The sequence below is a fragment of the Humulus lupulus genome, chromosome 9, assembly GCF_963169125.1.
Source record: "Humulus lupulus chromosome 9, drHumLupu1.1, whole genome shotgun sequence".
Classification (NCBI taxonomy): domain Eukaryota; kingdom Viridiplantae; phylum Streptophyta; class Magnoliopsida; order Rosales; family Cannabaceae; genus Humulus; species Humulus lupulus.
The window spans coordinates 170,194,767-170,214,917 of NC_084801.1; the positions used below are offsets into that span (position 1 = coordinate 170,194,767).

At 43.3% G+C, this 20,151-nt stretch overlaps 2 protein-coding genes across 2 annotated transcripts; one reads left to right on the plus strand and one right to left on the minus strand.

Annotated features, from left to right (window-relative positions):
• Window positions 1–1,615: 1,615 nt before the first annotated feature.
• Window positions 1,616–1,972, plus strand: LOC133800296 (uncharacterized). The gene has a single exon (XM_062238251.1). The coding sequence runs from the start codon at window positions 1,616–1,618 to the stop codon at window positions 1,970–1,972; it is 357 nt and encodes a 118-aa protein (XP_062094235.1).
• A 5,136-nt stretch (window positions 1,973–7,108) lies between these two features.
• LOC133800297 (uncharacterized) lies at window positions 7,109–8,087 on the minus strand. Its single transcript, XM_062238253.1, has 2 exons — window positions 7,641–8,087; window positions 7,109–7,537 (listed from the first exon to the last, which is right to left on the minus strand). The coding sequence occupies exons 1-2, from the start codon at window positions 8,085–8,087 to the stop codon at window positions 7,109–7,111; spliced, it is 876 nt and encodes a 291-aa protein (XP_062094237.1).
• Window positions 8,088–20,151: the final 12,064 nt, after the last annotated feature.

Below are 20,151 nucleotides of genomic sequence, written 5' to 3' on the forward strand. Positions count from 1 at the left end.
CCCCCCATCCTCTGGGACCGACGGGCGACAAGCCCCAACCTCTGGCACGCAAGGGCGGGCCGAAGCAGAACCCACTGGACCCGCTCAGCCAACAACCGACGTCCGGCCTCAACACACCGTACCTCAAGTCACACACGATTCTCCCTCTGAAGGTCGCGTTCCCTCGATCTGTTTCTTGGACAGCTGGAAAGAAGACATGATGAGGGAAATGATGCAGAAGTTCTCAGATGGGCGATCCGCCTACGCCACCGACCATTTGGATCTTGTATCAAGAACCACTGAAAAATCGCCTTTCTCGGAATGGATTCTGAATGAGCCAAAGCCTCGGGACTTCATCATCCCTTCCCTGCCTGCATTCAATGGAAAGGGAGACCCGTTAAACCACTTATTTCAATTTCAACAAAAGATGGCGTTAGAAGCTAATAACGAAGCCATACAATGCAAAGTCTTTTCAACAACTTTCTCCGGGCCGGCTCTGTTATGGTTCCGACAATTAAAGGCCGGATCACTCAACAGTTTTAATGATCTCCGACGGTCCTTCTTACAGCAATACAGCGTGAACCGAGAGGCTCCCAGAACAATGGCCGATCTCTATCGAATTGAACAAGGGGAGAATGAACATCCAAAGGCATACTTACAGCGTTTCATTGACCTCGTGCATCAAATCCACGACGTCGACCCACTCACTGCAGCAAATCTCTTCGTCAAAAGCTTGCAGGTGGGGTCACTCTTGCATGAGAATATCACTATGACACCACCATACGACATGGCAGACGTGCAGACCCGAGCTGAGGGCATCTTCAGGGTCTTAGAATTTCGAGAGCGCGCACAGAAGAAGGTTGCACTCATTTCTGCTCCCCCAGCGAATAACCCTCCACCACCTGCCAGGGATGACAAGAGGAAGCGGAACCAAACAGATCATACGAAGGAAGGAAAAAGGCCAAGACAGGATCGACAGCCATCGCGGTACCCATCCTTCGAATACACCGTCCCGCAAGAAGTCATTTATGAAGAAAATAAAGATAGGCCTATCTGGCGAAAGCCCTACAAAATTAACACTCCATCTGACAGAAGGGATAAAAGCAGATACTGTCTCTTCCACAAAGATCACGGTCATACGATCGCTGAATGCCACAATCTGAACAATCAGATCCAAGCCCTCATGAGGAGTGGGCGACTTACCCAATACATCAAGGAGACAGGCAGACCAGGCGCCTCGCGGCAGAACACAGCTTCTGCCCCCACTCCGCCGGCGTCAGACCCCGTACACGCAGCCTCTGACAGCACCCTGGAGCCTCTTAAACAAGTCCCTATGATCCACGGGATCGTAGAACCCACCGATAATCAAGAGCACGCGACTAAAATCCATAAGAGGATGGAAGAACGAGTGAAACGGTACAAATCATTAGGCCACGTAGTCAATCTCGTCACTTCAGAAGAAAGAAGCTAGACAGCCTCTGCTATCACCTTCACTGACGAAGACCTCAAGGGCGTCCACCTGCCTCATGACGATCCACTCGTCATTTCCTTACAAGTTGACCACTGCCAGCTGGGCAGAGTTCTGATCGATGGGGGTAGTGGGGTCGACATCCTCTTTTGGGAAGCCTTCCAGAAAATGGGACTAGAGGAGAATCAGATCCGACCCTCCACCATGCCCATTCTGGGATTCAATAGCCACAGAGTCTATCCGAAGGGCGTCGTTCGATTAACTGTGGTAGCTGCAGAACGCGCCCTTCCAGTAGACTTCCTCATTATAGACTCCACCACGAGCTACAACACCATCATGGGGAGAGGTTGGATCCACCGGATGCAGGGGGTAGTATCCACTCTACATCAAGTGATGCGGTGCCAATCACTCAACGGCCGGTACATCGTCGACATCAAAGGCTGCCAGAAGCAGGCCAAAAAGTGCTTCCTTACCTTAAAAGAAATAAATAGCTCTGCCTCCCATGAAGACTCTCCTGACAAATAGAAATTACAGCAGTACCTACCAGCGTGCCTAAAAGGAATCAATCTAGAAGAAGACCAAGAAAAACCCCAAGTTACACTAGATACCTTAGAACAAGTGGGTCTGGACGACGCTGACCCTACAAAAATGGTCCTGGTAAGTACCAAGCTCTCTGAAGATGAGAGGCAGACCCTCGTACAATTTCTCCAAACCAGAATGAGAACTTTTGCCTGGACACCACACGACATACCCGGAATAGACCCTTCTGTCATGAGCCACAACTTGAATATCTCCAACTACTTCCCACCCGTCAAACAGAAGCAGAGGAGATTCGCTCCAGAGGTGAATCAAGTCATACAAGAGGAGGTCCAACGGCTCCTGAGCACGGGGGCAATCGAAGAATGTTTGTACCCCAGTTGGCTTGCCAACCCCGTCGTGGTCCCAAAGAAGAATGGGAAAAAGAGAGTATGCGTAGACTACACGAATCTAAACAAAGCCTGTCCCAAAGATAGCTACCCTCTACCAAAGATCGATCAGATGATAGACGCCACGGTAGGATATGAAAGGATGAGCTTCCTCGACGCCTACTCTGGATACAATCAGATCCCCATGAAATCAGAAGATAGGATTCATAACAGAAGATGGTTTATATTGCTACAAAGTTATGCCCTTCGGTCTAAAGAATGCAGGCGCGACATATCAGAGGTTGATGCACAAGCTGTTTTCCTCATTACTCGGGAGAAATATGGAGATTTATATTGACGATATGGTCATCAAGTCCAAACAAAGCTCTTCACATATAGACGACTTGACGGAATGTTTCAACATCCTTGATGCTTATAAAATGAAATTAAACCCCACAAAATGTGTCTTTGGGGTGTCCTCCGGACAGTTCTTGGGATACATCGTCAATCAGAGGGGCATCGAGGCGAGCCCAACACAGATTGCGTCCCTCTCAGAAATTAAGGAACCCCGAACCATCCGAGACATACAGGCTCTGACCGGCAAAATAGTAGCATTGAGTCGATTCATATCACGAATGTCAGACCGCTGCCAACCCTTCTTACAGTGCATAAAGAAGTCTACGAACACCACCTGGGGACCAGAACAGCAAAAAGCATTGGACGAGTTGAAGACTTATTTGAGCTCCCCTCCTATATTGAGCTCTCCTATTGCTAATGAAGATTTATTCTTATATTTGTCTGTCTCACGATTCGCTGTAAGTTCCGTTCTTTTTCGAGAAGAAGCCAATCGTCAGAGGCCAGTGTTCTACTGCAGCAAGATGTTGTTAGATGCTGAAACCCGATACAATATGATGGAAAAATTGGCACTCGCACTCCTCACGGCCAAAAAGAAGTTACGACAATACTTCGAAAGCCACACGATCATCGTATATACAGACTATCCATTAAAGCAGGTACTGAGTAAGCCCGACCTTTCTGGAAGATTATCTAAATGGGCCATTGAGCTTGGGACATACGATATTCAGTTTTTGCCACGAAAAGCTAAAAAGGGGCAGGTACTCGCTGACTTCCTGGTTGAAATTCAGTCATTCACTCCTGACGCCCTGCTAGAATTACTAGAATCAGAAGATCAATGGCTGTGGACAATGTACACTGACGGAGCATCCAATTCCCAAGGGGCTGGTATTGGCGTCGTATTAGAAGCTTCCTCAGGACTCCAAATTGAAGAAGCTATCCGTTTAGAACAATCCGCAACGAATAATGAAGCAGAATATGAGGCACTAATCTATGGTTTGGAACTTGCACGAGAAATGGGAATCCAACGTCTGAACGCCAGAGGCGATTCACAGCTTATGATAGAACAAGTGGCTGGAAATTTCGACACCAAAGCACCCCATCTGGCTAGCCTTCTACAGAAGGTAACTGACTTGCGATCGCATTTTCGCTAGTTTGAACTCATACTAGTACCCAGGGAGCAAAATCAGAAGGCCGACGCTCTTGCCAAATTAGCTTCTGCAGGAGGATGCACACGCCAGTCTTCCATATCCATAAGCCGATCAAGCAAAGATATGGAAGTCTATTCCACCTCGTCAGAACCTGAATGTTGGATAGATCCGATCATCAAGTACTTGACCACCTCCGAGCTCCCACCTAATCCAAAAGATGCAAAACTTCTGCGACTTCGGGCACAACGCTATTCCATGATCCATGGAACGTTGTACCGAAAATCCTTCAATGGCCCATACCTACGATGTTTGCGCCCATCAGAAGCTAAAAAATTGTTAGAAGAAATACATGAGGGGACATGTGGAAATCACACAGGGGGACAGAGCTTGGCACACAAGGCACTTACAGCAGGGTATTACTGGCCATACATGATGATAGAAGCGCGGGATTATGCCAAAAAATGCGACAAATGCCAACGATTTGCACCCACCATCCATCAACCTGCTCAAACCCTACACTCCATCGTAGCACCTTGGCCATTTGCAAAATGGGGTATGGATGTGGTAGGTGAACTACCTAAGGCTGCTGGAGGACGACGATATGCTCTTGTAGCCACTGACTACTTCACAAAATGGGTTGTGGCAGAGGCGTACGTCACGGTAAGCAAAACAGACACTATGTCCTTCATCTGGAAGCATATTATATGTCAATTTGGAATACCCTGGGAGATAGTCGTCGACAACGACACTCCATTCCAAAATGCAAAGGTACAAGAGCTATGCGATGCATACAAGATCAAGCTAAGCTTCGCCTCTGTTACTTACCCACAGGGCAATGGTCAAGCAGAGGCTTCCAACAAAGTCATCTTTGCCAACATTAAGAAGAATTTGGAAGACAAAAAAGGAGCATGGGTAGAAGAATTACCGAAAGTGTTATGGGCTTATAGAACAACAAAAAGATCCTCCACGGGGGAGTCTCCCTACGCCATGGTTTATGGAACAGAAGCTATCATCCCAACAGAAGTCGGTCTGCCTACACTTCGGACAGAGATTGCATCTGACCCAACAACGAACACCATTCAATTACTGCACAACCTAGACCTTCTAGAAGAAACACGTACAATGGCCCAAATGAGACTGGAAAATTATCAGAAGGTAGTAGAACGCTACTACAACAAAAGGGTCCACTTACGCACATTTCAAGAAGGAGATTGGGTTCTGCGTAAGGTCACTGGCAACAAAAAGAAGCTAGAGCCTAACTGGGAAGGGCCTTTCCAAATCATTAAAGTATTAGGCAGAGGGTCTTACACTCTAAAGAATGTACATAGTGGAAAAATCGTACCCCGTACTTGGAATTCAATGTCTTTAAAGCAATACTATTGCTAATAGCTGTACTATGCAATTCAAAAGTAATACAACAACTTTCCATTTTTTCACATGCTTTTAAATTTTTCTTATGTATTCAATTCCTTGACGTTATTTTCAACCACATTACACCAAGTCCGACACGTGGTAATTCACTTTTTACTCAAGGGGGTTCCTCAATTATATCCTCACCTAACTTTGTAACGTTAATCACGTGTACTCAAAAACCACCTACCACAATGGCTATAAATAAACAATCATCTTATGCATGAAGTTACCACCACATACACCGCATGACTTACATCTCAAAACACATGCCTACGCTTCAATAAACAAAAAGCGATGATAAAAAATAGCAAGGTTCGCACCCTGCACGTTGGAACCAGACTGAATCTCAACAGTTCATGGCAACAAGGCCACTACACACAGCATATGGACAAGATCCTACCGCTTCTGCGTGCACGCTTCACTGGATTTTGTACCGCATTCTAATCTGACTTGACTAAGCTCACAGGGAGCTACGGCCAGCCATTTTGCAGTCTAATCTGCCCTGACTATGCTGATCTGGCCGACCAACGGAGGTGCACTGCAAACCCTACCCTCTTACCCGCATAAGAGGAGCGCCTCCAGCCGTTTACTCTGCCCTGACTATCACAGCAGAACCACCTGCTGTCATGCTTCAGATTCCTCTCCAATATACACCAACTGGTTTGGCAATCCAAGGCCGGGAGGAACTTTTCCCGTAGTCGCACCCATATCATGCACAATGAGTGCCTCTGACAGGATGCACAGAAGCCCAAGCTCCCCCCACCACACTACACGGTATGAGTGCACTGGAAAGATACCCGCCCCACAATCTTGACCTTTTTACATCTGCTTCGGTGCCCTGCTCTACGCTATGACCTCCGCACTCGGTTTGGATCATGTCAACCCCTCTGATCTAATGGGAAAGTTTCCACCTCCAAGGGCATGACCAGACCCGAACAAGACCACTACAACTACTACACATGCGTAAGGAGGTGCACCACCCAACAATATTGCTCACATCGCGGGAGTAAGACACAGTTATCACAACAACTTAAATTAGCAGATGCTAAGTGCGGGCACACACACATTTACTCAATTCCTCTCAATTCCTCTCTCAATATTTGTACAGTAACTTCAATTGACAAATGCTAAGCATGGAATCAAAAGTCGATATACACTCAAAAAATAGCAATAAATCAGAAGTTGTTATTTATAAGTTATATTACATTAATGGCAATATCCACCCCTGACTTCATAATTGCTCTATTCTCTTGTCCATAATTAATCCCATTCGATACGACGTATGTACTCTGCCATCGCACTCTCTAGCATCGGATAGCCTAACCCGTAGCATTCACAAGATATATAGTACGGGATGCCACTTCTGATAAGCTCTTCCAGAGCCCACGTTGAGTAAAGCCACTGTGGGTTGTCAAAGATTCTCCTTAAAAAGGGAACCTTCGTCCACTCACGGTGCTCACCTGCAACGACAATGTTGTCAGCCCCAACCCATCACCAAAACACAAAGATGGAACAATCATACAACACTTAACTGGGCATCCTCTCCCACCATCTGTATAATCTTTCGCTGTATTTCGCACGCAAAGGCCTAAAGGATCTATGAAGCTCCTGATCCAAGTACGTCATACGACATACGCCTGTCAACACGCATTCAATTAAGCCCTAAACGACAACAAACCCATACAGTACACACACCAAGGAAACTAACAGGAAACAAAGTTCTACTTGTATTCACAATATGTTCTATTACAATCAATTACAAACTAACAGCCTGGAGAGCCCAAAGAATTTATTTACAGAAGTTAATGACAAAAGTTAACAAAACAAAAGAGAGTCGTTCATTCTACGGCACCTCTTTCACCCTCTGACTTGCCCTCAGCTACAGAGGCAGAGCCTGATGCTTTTTGATCAGAAGCCACGTTGGCAACAGTATCTTCAACGGCTTCTCCGTTGGCATTATACATCGATCCCAGTGTATCGCCCCTCAGCTTCAACTTCTCCAGATGACACGGCGGATAAGAAATCTGCAAATCCCCAAGCTCGTTCAAATACTTGTCGACGTCATACTCTCCTATCTTTACATCAACGTTCTTACAATACATCTCTAGTTTTGCCCATTTCTCCTCTGGGGTCTGCTTCTTATTAAGTAATGCCAAATCCAGATACTTGGCGGTATCTACCTCAGCCACTCTCGCAAGCTTGCGTTCGGTGATCTCTCGATCTCGAATACGCTGCCTAGTGGCTTCAACAGCTGCCTCTGCTGCCCTCTGCAAAAACAAAAACAAAAAATAACCATCACGGAATCAACACACGTGTTTTATGGGCCCATTAACTTTCTAATGCATCAATAACAAAAGAAGAGTCACATACCTCTTCTGCTTCTTTCAACTTTTTCCCTAAGAGGAGATCAGCCTCCAACTTCTGCTTCTTGGCCTCCGCTGCGCTGGCCTCAAGAATGTTCGCCCTTTGCTCCAGCTCTTTTTTCTCCTTCTCTAAGGTCTCCTTATCAGTCTGCAATGACACAATATCTTCTTCAAGGTCTCTCATCATATTGCTAAGCTTCTCCATGCGGGCTTCATGCTGAACGCAGAATTGGCTTTTCTCCATCCACTTATTGGTCATATCCACCAAGTCAGCTTTCAGTTTGTCTCGCTCTACTTCAAGCCCGACAGTGCTTACCAGCTTCTCCTTCACGGCGGACACCCTCTTTTTCGCCTCTGCCAACTCTGTTTCTAACCTCTTGATGGCCTCCACCAGCACATCTCGGTTCGCCTCAGCCATCTTTCTCCCTGACCGCTCTTCTTCTAATTTCGCCATCTGCTCTGCCAGTTTGGCTCCATTCTACATAGCTGCCGCATACTCTCGCCTTGCAGCCGAAGCACATACATAGCTCTGTGACAAATCGATTATGGCCATTACAAATAACATTACACACATATAACAAAATGCGAAAAGAGCCTAATTTTTTAATTAACTCACCATCCAGATATGGTCTGATACTTGCTGCAACAAATCGCCTTGTCCACTTAAAGATCCAATTGCTTCTGTAGGTAGATGGGGTCTGCTTATGCGTAGCATTTCCTCCATGACTTCGTCAGATGAAGAGGGGCCATATTCCGACATTACTCCTGTTCTGTCACTTGCTTCTCCCCCTGCAGATGCAGCCGCAGAAGCAACAGGGGCAACTGGCTTCTCACCTTCTGCTAACGTCGATACCGTAATGCTATCAGACGCCAACGCAACTGTCCCCGCGCCAGAAGAATGTGTCTTCAAAGGACGTACAAACAAGCTATCATCCTCACCCAAATCACTAGGGAGGTACACTGGCGTCTGCACGGCAGAAGACGTGAGCTGCTCCAAGAAAGCGCTAGGAGATTCAAAAGTGTTAGTACCCTTCGGGGACACAGCAGTGACATCTCTTAAATGAAACTCAGAAGCGGTAGGCAGCAATGAAGAAACGTCAACACAGAAACTGTCAACACTTGTTACTTTGACAGCCCCTGATTCCTGGCCCCCAGGGGTAGTTTCGGGCTCAACGACCTTACTTGCCTCAATTGGCAGAGAAATGATATCCGCAGATTCAAAACCCTCCCCGAAAGCATCCTCTAGAAGCTTGTTTTTACGAGAGGCAGAGGAAGGGCGCCTGCCCTCTAAGCCACGTTTATGGCCAATGGCAGACCCTTCAGCTAAATCAGAAGCAGAGGTCAATGCCTCTGACAGCTTCGCGCAAACAGCAGGCAACTTCACCTCCATCGGTAAGCCATCCTACACTCCGTCTCCAGTCGCCTCTCCTGGTAATTTGGAAGGAGAAGAGGAAGCGCCCTCTACATGAGCCACCCCTTCTGAGCCCGCTACAAAGAAAGATCCAGTTGCAGGAGTAACAGAAGATGCCCCAGGTAAATGCCCAGCAGGGGTAAATCCCCGTGGCTTTTTGCACAACGAGAGGGCCTGACCTGTTGGCAATTTACTAGGGGAAAGTTTGGGGATTGCTAGAGCAGATCCTTGAGGAGTGGGGATAGAGCCTTTCGGGATCCGAAGCTTCGACGAAATGCACTTCCCGTCGTCCGAATCTTCGGAAGAGGACTCCTCACGCTCCTTTCTTTTTCCCAAGGCGTCTGTAGGCAAAGGCACTTGCTGAAGAGGCTTGATTTGCAGAGCATCAGAAGGCGTGGACGACCGCCCTTGGATGCGAGAAGACCTGCGCGATAGGCCGGACTTGTCAGGGGAAGACTCTGTAGCCAGGCCAGAACCCTCCTTCTTTTTACCCTCTGGGACCCCTTGACGCTTGGCACACGCATTGAAGGTTTCAGTGCACGCCCTTTCGAACTCAGCTTTCGTCAGTGACAAAGTTGAAGGAGTAGGAGGGGATTTCTTCAGGAAAGCTCCCAGCTGCTTCGCGCATGCCGCAGTAATCTTACCTAGGGCCATGTCACCCTTCTGCGATCTAACCCGCACAGCTCCAGGGTCAACTCGATCCACGAAGCAGAGCCGAGTCATAATCTGCATACAGTAGGAGTTCAGTACACCCCTGATACTAATGGCATTCTCCTTAGATTCGTGAAGAAGCCCCTTCTCTGTCAGCTTGCTCTGTTGCTCAGAACTCATGCTGACCTGAGGCCAAGAAAAATCTGGTACGAAAAACCGAAGCAGCAGTACAGAAAGTTAAAATACTCGACAATCATCCAGATATGATTAATTCACATTAAAATTAATGAAAAACATGACTCACCTTTTATAAACACCCTGGCCAGAGGAAAAATTTCCTGAGGCACGTACTCAGGGTACCATGCTCCTCCAACAACAAAGAAGTATTTATCCCAATTTCGATGGGAGCTATCGAAATCGGTGAACATTGTCCGATCCTTTTTGGGAGAGAGGTAGAAAGTTTTCCAAGGCTTTCCCTCTATCACCTTGTTCGTAGACTTGGTGAAGCACGCGTAAATGTTGTCCGATTGAATATTGACATTCCTAAGGCTCCCTATCATCTGGGCCCCGACTATAGATTGAATGGCATTTGGAAGGAATTGCGAAATGTGAGCCCCGGAGTTTGAAATTATCTGAACAAGCAGCACCGGAAGAGGGAAGCGGAGCCATTCAATATGTCTCAAGCTCATGACTATCTCAGTAGGCTTCACTACGTCCTTAAATCGCCATTCTCGAAGCTCGGCCTCCGAGAGCATCCTCACCGTCACATTGTCTGGAATGTCGAACGATTTGCGCATGCGTTCGAACGCATTTTTGTATCCATCACGATCCGTAGGGTCGGGAGATGAACGAGAAGACATTATCACACCGAATGGGATGATTGACGAAGGTTTGAGCTGGAGAAAATCTCTAGGGTTTTCTTTGAAGCTTCTCTCTGGAAGATGGAACAAAGTTTGGTAATCTGAATGAGAATTATTTTGAAACAAAAACTACTTAAATGAGAGGTGAAATTTTGAACCAAATGTTTTACTCGGTAACTGTGTACACATTAAGTATAACCTGTCAGGTAATCAAATGATCATGTACCTGCGGATTGCCTCGGTTTACGGAGAACGACGGCTTTAGGCGAACCTTTTGGTGTTGAAGAGTCGGCCCAAGATTCTAACAGATTAACATACCACATCTGTCCAAAGCTTGGGCCATGGGGCATCTGTTGGGCCCAAAATGTTCGGCCCGAAAACACTTGCCTCATTTATCAAATATTCAAAACGGAGCGTTTAGACAAAGGGATGTTCAAAAGGCAGAAGCTGTAGGTCAGAGGCAATCCGCGCCTCTGGCCTCTGAGCGAGACATCTTAAAAGTTGGTATTTTTGGAGGGAAATTTAGTTATTCTCCTTCCTCATTTTCAGGGTCCACTGGAACCAACTAACTATTTTGTATATTTCATCCTATAAATATGAGATTTTGAGAAGGAAAAAGGGATCGAACTTTGAACTGACTTAAGCATCGGAGTGTCTTTCTTGCAGGAAATCCCGACGAGTCAAAGGCAGATTTCATCACCGGAGAAGAAGCAAGTCGCTAGACATTGTCGGGTCTTTACCTCCATATATAGAAAGGAAAATTGTTGCCCCAACACTATCCTTCATTCTCTAAGTGCCCACACACTTCTTGAGGTGTGGAGAATGCTTTGGAAGATCTTGGTGTGGGTACGTGGGAGCGGCTTGGATAGGAAGATTGTTCTAAATACAAAAAGATAGCAAGGACACTTGATAGGCTTCAAGAGGTATAAATTCTATCCTTAACTTGCTTATGATTAATGTATGTATATTAATGGATCCGCATATTTAAAGGTAGTTTAAATATGTTACAAAATTTTTGTTGTACACTGGGCTAACCCCATCACCATTCCGCTGCGTATTAGGAAACTCGTTCCTAACAACCATCAAGAACAAACCCCTTACCAAGGATCGATGATCTGTTCAACCAGCTGCAAGGAAAGACGGTATTCTCGAAGATTGATCTTCAACCTAGTTATCACCAACTGAGGATCAAGGACAAGGATATTCCGTAGATGGCCTTCCAAACGAGGTATAGGCATTATGAGTTCTTGGTCATGTCGTTTGGTCTGAAAAATGCCCCAGCAACATTCATGGATCTGATGAACAAGGTGTTCAAGGAATTTTTAGATCAGTTCATGATTATCTTCATCGATGACATCTTGGTTTACTTTAGTTCAAAGGCAGAGCATAAACAGCATCGCCGACAAGTACTGCAGAGATTGAGAGAGTATCGATTGTATGCCAAGATTAAGAAGTGCGAGATTTGGTTACTGAAAGTGACATTCCTTGGATACATTGTTGGTGGAGATGGGATTAAGGGGGATTCGACCAAGGTTGAAGCAGTTAGAGATTGGCCGAGGCCAAGGAACGCCTCAGAGGTTAAGAGCTTTATTGGATTAGCAGGATATTACAGAAGGTTTGTGGAAGGGTTTTCGAAGATTGCTGCACCAATGACATAATTGACACGGAAGAATATGAAGTTCACCTGGTTAGACAAGTGTGAAAATAGCTTCCAGGAACCAAAACAACGACTGATTATTGCTCCTGTGTTAAGTCTTCCTTCGGAGGGAGGGAAGTTTGTAGTGTACTGTGACGCATCAAGATTGGGATTCGGATGCGTGTTAATGCATAATGAGAAGGTTATTTCTCATGTGTCATGGCAACTGAAGGAGTATGAGCAGCGATACCCTACCCATGATCTGGACTTAGCAGCGATGGTATTCACACTAAAAGTTTGGTGACACTACTTGTATGGAGAAAAGTGCGAGATATACATTGATCATAAGAGCTTGAAGTATTTCTTCACCCAGAAAGACTTGAACATGAGACAGAGACGTTGGCTGGATTTGGTGAAAGACTGTGATTGTGATAATCTTTACCACCCAGGGAAAGCCAATGTAGTGGCAGATGCACTGAGTCGGAGGGGCCTAGGACAGTTATTTAGCTCTAAACAGATATCAAAGGAGTTGGCAGAGGAGATGACTAGAGTGAGGATAGAGCTGGTTGTGGGCAGATTGGCCAATATTACCTTACAATCGACCCTCCTAGAGAGGATAAGAGAGGGACAGATGAATGATGCACAATTGCAGGAGGTTAGAGGGAATGTCCTAGCTGGAAAGGCTAAGGATTATTCTATTTCAGATTCAAGTTTACTACGGTATAAGAGTTGGATTTGTGTTTTGATGGATGTGAGTATTAGACGAGAGATACTTGATGAATTCCATACTACACCAAACTCACTCCATCCAGGCACCACGAAGATGTATCAAAATCTATAGACTTTATATTGGTGGCCTGGGATGAAGAAGGACGTAGTAGAGTACGTGGCCAAGTGTTTAACTTGTTAGTAGGTGAAGGCTGAGCATCAACGACTAGCGGGGTTGCTACAACCTTTGGATATTCCCGAGTGGAAGTGGGAAGATATTGCTATGGATTTTGTAGGAGGTTTACCCAGGACAGTGGGGTTACATGACTCGGTGTGGGTGATAGTAGACAGATACACCAAGTCAGCTCCCTTTTTACCAGTGAGGACGACTTATACTGTGGATCAGTATGCGGAGTTGTACGTGAGGGAGATTGTACGTCTTTATGGGGTTTCTAAATCTATAGTATCAGACCGGGATCTTATATATACCTCAAAGTTTTGGGGTGGATTGCAGAAGGCTATGGGGACTCAGTTAAAGTTCAATATAACCTTTCATCCTCAGATAGATGGATAATATGAGAGGACAATTCAAGTATTGGAAGACATGCTTAAGGCGTGTGTATTGGGCTTTGAGGGGTCTTGGAGTAAGTACCTCCCGTTGATTGAGTTTTCATATAACAATAGTTATCAATCAATGATTGGAGTAGCTCCATATGAGTTGTTGTATGGAAGAAGATGTAGATCGCCCATTCATTGGGATTAGATGGTTGAGAGGAAGTATTTGGGACTGAAGATGGTTCAGAAGACTAACGAAGCTATTGAGAAGATCTGAGCTCGAATGCTCACTTCACAAAGCAGACAAAAGAGCCATGCTGATCCTAAGCGTAGGGACGTGGAGTTCCAGGTAGGGGACCGCATGTTTCTGCGAGTGTCACCACTGCGAGGGGTGAGGAGGTTTGGGAAAAAGAGCAAGCTGAGCCCTAGATTCATAGGACTTTTTGAGATCCTGGAGAGGATCGGGCAGGTGGCCTATAGATTGTCACTACCACCATCATTATCAGGGGTTCACAACGTATTCCACATCTCTATGCTTTGGGAGTACGTCTCAGATATGACTCATGTGTTAAGGTATGAGGATTTGGGGTGTGATAACTCTACAAAATAGAGTTATTTTACCACTTTTTATGTGCTAATTGTTGCTTAATTCTTGAGTTTTTAAGTAATTTATTAAGTTTTTAAGTAATTTTGAATTTATTAGTCTTATCATGATTTTATATACTTTTGTGTGTTTTTATAGTATTTTGTTGTAAGATATTGTAGTTAATTATTTGAATTATTGTGGTTTAGTTTGAGGAAAAAATGTTGTATTATTGAAATTAAATGTTAAATATAAATTAAGTTATAATTAATATTTTCAAAGAATTAAATTGATTTATTTTATAGTTGAAAATATTTTATTATGATTATTTTATGTTTATTTTGTAGGGAATTTATTATATTTTTGGGCTTTGAAAAGAAAAGAAAAGAAAAGATATAAAGCATATGAAGAAAATGGCATTTTTCAAATGCCATAAGTAAGCAAAAGCTTACCAAGGCCCAGCTGCCAGCCACGGGCCCAAGCCCAAATTTTCCTTCCCAGCAAGGAGCTTCATCAATTCATTCAGCCATCAATATATATCCTTCAACATATATCCTTCAGCTCATTCAACCATCAACATATATCCACCAGCTTCCCATCCCAGCATGACCACACACATGCCCCAAGGCCCAAGCCTTCCAGGCCCACTGCCTTCTCCAAAGCCATCCACTGATGCACCCAACAGCTCCTTCGGTTTCTGTTCCATCACCCAGCGCATGAAGCCAACCCAAAACAGCCCCACGGCTCAGCAATTCCCAGCACCCTGCCAGCCACTTTTTCCCATTTATTGAGCCCAAAAAAAATTGCTTTTGTACCACTTGTCCCCTATGACAAAAATGCCATTTTTTTACCCAACTTTCTATACATTTTACCCCAAAACATAATTATTACACCCTATATTTTACCTCTATTTGCCATATTATAATTAATTTAAATTGATTATTTTAATCATCATTTTTGGCTATAAATAAGGGATTTGGGGTGTCCATTTTGGAGGAGAGGAGGTTACTCTACACAAAGTTTCTACACATTCAAAACCTCTCAATTCTCTTCATCTTCTTCTTCTTTTTATTTTTTTCTATGTATTTTTAGAGGAAAAATTTGGGGGTTCATTCTCCAAATTTTCCTATTTATGTTTGTAATTTTTAGTTTGTATTTGCTATTCTAGTTATGTGTTTCTAATCTTTTTAAGATTATTAAGGTGATGATGACACAATATGTAACTAGATAGTGTTTATTTTGTATGTTGGTTTCCCATTTTGTGCAACAAAGTTTATGGAATTTTCTTCTTCAAATATCTTCTTTCATCTTAAATATCATGTATTTTGGATTGTTAGCACATATTTACACTTTGTTCTTCATTAGTGCAAAACATAATATTCTTTGTGTAAGATGTGTCATTAAATTGTACACATCCATGCTTAGAACAAAAATATTATTTTTTGCCTTATAAATAATGTTCATTGATTTATTTGTTATTTCATTAGATTGATTTACACTAAATGCTTTGAAATTATAATTTTGAAAAGTGAAGAAAAATCCTATCTTTTTATAAGAAATTTGTGCTTAAAATTATAAATCTATTTAGAAAATGATAGTTTGATTTATTTTAACTATCACTAAAACTTGGGAATCAATGTACTTATAAATATTATTAAACTTATATTTTGTGGATTCTAATCCTTAATAATCTTATTTTACCACCTTCATCTCTATTATTAATTTATGTTATATATATTGTCTTTAATTTCTTTATTATTATCTTTTATTTTATTTTTATTGTTACAAATTCTCATCAATCCTTGGAACTAGGTTAGAATTTATTAATTTTGGTTTAAAATAGTTTCTCTTTTCGATTTTAGACAACTCCTTTGGGTTCGATCTCGTGCTTACACGAAAACTATTCTATAAATACGATTCGTGCGCTTGCGAGTTATAAATATTTAAAACATACCCGTTTTTGGGTCTATCAGAGTCACAGACAGATTTGTCGTATGAGGAGCGACTGGTTCAGGTCCTAGACAGGAAAGATAAAGTTATGAGGAACAAGATGATTCCTCTAGTCAAGGTATTATGAATGAATAGCAAGGTCGAGGACGCGACCTGGGAGCTTGAGTCAGGTATGCGGGATCAGTATCCCGAGTTATTCAGGTAAATTTTGAGGACAAAATTCTCAGTAGGAGGGGATAGTTGTAACGACCCAAAATTGCTAATAGGGTTTAGTGCCTTGATTAGCGTGTCGGGAGGGCATAATTGGATATATGTGTGTTTAATTGGTTAAATGCATGACTATGTGTCATGCATGACTTATATGATTATGTGAATATATTATACGTATGTTTATGAGTATTAAATATGCATGTTGGCCCTTTATTATTCATAGGGAATTTCTATAATTTTGGCCAGTTGAGGGCATAAATGTGATTTTATGTTATAAATGGTTGAGACCACATTATTATGTGGATATATTTGCAGTATATGGCTCGAGACGGTCTTAGTGAGCGGATTAGCGAAATAGTCACAGCGGGATTTAATACTTGGCTCGGGAGGAGCCTAGGGGTATTTTGGGAATTTAAAGAATATTTTGGGATTTATTGAGCAATGAATAAGTACTTGGTAATTAATTGGACGTGACAGGATTAATTGGTAAATGGTAGGGACACTTGAGGAATTAGCGGGAATTGGGAAATGACCGTTTTACCCTTAGAAACCATTAGAGGGCTAATAAATTTAAGGGGCAAAATGGTATTTTTATGTTAAGGATATACACAGGAAAATGTGTTGGGAATGTATCAGAATACTCTAGAAATCTCTAAAACTCTCCCTTTCCCTCTCACTCACATTCACTCTCTCTCTCCCTCTTGTGTTGGGGCTTTGAATTTGCTGAAGGAAACTAAGCTTGGATTTGAGCTGGAAATCTGGGGAATTCAGCAAGAAGGTCTGGGATTCTAAGCTTAAGGATTGGAGGATTGAAGCTAAGGATTTAGCTGCCATTGAGGTAAGGTTTCAGGCCTTTCAGTTTTTTGAGTTTTAGTTGAGTTTGATCTTGTTAAGGGGGAAACTCTGAATTTGGGGATTTAGGGAAAATTGGGTTAGTATTCAAGGTTTTAAATGTTGTTTCTGAAGTGTTAATTGGAAATTTCAAACTAGTTTTGACTGGGGTGTATTTCAAAGTTGGATTTTAGAGTTGAGTGTTGGAGTGAGTTGCTGGGAACCCAGCGAATTCTGGGTTCGCGAGGGGCGCGTTGCGACCTAGCTCATGGGAACCATGACTCGCATGCCCAGAATGCCCTAGGAGGGCTTACTGCCTTGAGGGTGCGCTGTGACCCTAGGGGGCAAGTCACGACTCGCCTCCCTAGATGCATGAGGCCATGCCTCTGACTTGAGGCGCCCCGTGACCCTCAGGGCCAGGTCGCGACCCGCCTAGACAACTTTGGCCTAGGATAGTTTTTAGGCTTGGGGGTTCGAACCTAAGCGCTCAGGATGAAGTCTACTACCCGATTTAGTAGAATTCGAGGTCTCGGAGGCTAGTTTTTGCTCCCTGAACATTTATTTGAATTAGGAAGTGATGGTTACCCATTGATTTTGTGACTAGGTTTATTACTAAGGTTCAGGATTGAGGATCGTGCTCGGGACCGTTCTTTATTCTTTGCTCGAGATTTAAGGTAAGAAAATTGCACCCTTGAGGTTGTGAACAAGGCTGAGGTTCCTAATAACTAAATATGTAAAATGTACGATTGTATAATTGTTATGTATATGAGAATGAATGGCCTAAGAGTGTCAGGGCTGATGATAAGCATGTTGCACGCAGCTCGGCTTAAGCAAGTCGGGGTCAGCTAGACCAACAGAGGGCTCGACCTAAGTGTGCCAACCCTGAACACTGTGTAACTGGTTAATATGTGTACTTGAGAATATATGCTTATGATTGTTTAGTTTAATGCTTCTATTATGTTAAATAACTTAATTGGTTAGATTAAAGTTGATTGAATGCTACTGCTGCTACATGTGTTTGTTGCTTATGGTTTTCTTGATGGGCCTTGGCTCATGGGTGCTACGTGGTGCATGAAAAGGCAAAGGGAAACTAGACCAACCATGAGTTGGAGAGCTCTGGGGGCAGAATGTACATAGTCAGCTACTCGACTACCACGACCGAGGGATAGTTATAGGGACAGAGCGCTAAAATTTATATTTTGCCACTAGAATGGCTTTTATTGTATCAACTTTTATGGATTGTATTCACCACTTATACCTTGTTTTTGGGATCTTATATATCAAACATCTGTTTTAATTAAAATTAACCGTTTATGATCAAAATTTTTTAACCCTAACCTAATAGTTGACCTTAGGATCACATTATTGCTCAAATGACTTGATTAGCAAGTATTGCATTATTTTTATACACACAGTGTAACGGTCTTGGTTATCCATGGCGTTACACGGGCTGTCTTCCCTCCTGCTTAGGCTTCTTGTAGTCTTGTCCTTGCTTGTGGGACACCTGGTGACTGCTCGCTCTCTTCCCATTACCGTTGTTCTCATTATCATTTTGGTCCTTGCCACTCTTTCAACCATGGTTGCCAGTCTTCGTCATGTCCACATTCTTCACCGCCTCGTCTAGCTTGATGTACTTATCTGTGCGTCCAAGAAATTTTGCATTGAATTGGCTGCCTTCTTGGTCAAACTGTTCCACAAAGGGCTCTGTACACCTGCCATTAGCCGCCCCTTGTCGCCAACCATCTTGGCGTGAGCGGGTTCCTCTTGAAACCTCATGATGTAGTCTTTCAGAGTCTCCTTCTCGCCTTGCTTCAGATTGGCGAGGTGGTTAGCCTCATGAGGGTGGGCGCAAGTGGCATAGAACTGCTTGTAAAAGTCTTAAGTGAGTTGTTCCTAATAGACAATGGATCTAGGATGGTACTTCCAAAATCATTGCTTAGCGGTTCCGACCAACGTGGCCGGGAAAACTTTGCATCGTGCATTGTTCGACACCTTGTTAATCTCCATCTAAATCTCGAAGTTATTGATGTGATCCAAGGGATCTCCCTTGCCATCATAGGTCACCATCAGTGGCATCCTGAAGTTGTCAGGAAGTTATGCATCGGCTATGGCGGGAGACAAGGGGTTTGCCTTTCTTGGATTCAAAGTGGGCTCGCCATTCTTGGTTTCACCCATTTCTGTGATCGCCTTTCTCAACTCCTCAATCTGAACAAGAACTAGGTTTTTGGAAACTAGGGCTTCTTGGTCATTGGCGACTGGGGGTCGCTTATGATGGTCTCCTTGTTCCTCCTTTCGAGCATTCAGATGGTCACGCAAGTCGCCTTGACTTTCCACATTTTTGACCTTGGGCATCACCTCGTCGGTTGTCCAAAAGTTTGCAGAGATTAAGATTATTCCCATGCCTTACTCTTTCCCCAAGACACGTAAAAACACTATCAATGTGTGTGCTATTGGTGGCATCATCTCGCCTATGTGGTTGGCTATGACACGAGCAACTAACCTAATCTCCTCGCTGACCTCCTTGGTTTAGAGGCTGAAGGGGTCATTCTGTTGGGGATGTATGGCTTACATTTTCTAATCCAACAATGAAAGATGGGAATTAATTCAATATTTCAAACCCTAGAGACTAATCAAGATTCATATTCAAAGTATGAATGCAAATCTTGATAATTAAATAATAAGTAATTTAATAATTATAACATGAATTTAGAAACATTTAATTACAACATTATTGGGGGTTAGGCTATATATAAACCAATTTTTGTATATTACAACTCAATAGAATAACAAGAATAATCTATACTCTAATGGGGAATAACACAAAGAACATAACTCAAATAATCAAGAGATAGAATTGATCTTTGGTGTTGAAGAAACTTGATGCATAAAATCTTAAGTCTATGATTTTATGTGAAACACAAAATGAAACCAAGGCTTGACACAAATAAAGATTTGTTATCCAAAAATTCTATTCCTAGCCTCCTCCTTGAGATTGCTTGAAATTACTACTTTGGAATGAGATTGAGATTCACAAGCTTTGAATCTTCATAAAAGTCAAGCTTTCTTGATGAAGATCTTGGAGAAAACTAGTAATCTTGAGAGCTAGAGAGAGAGAGAGGGGGA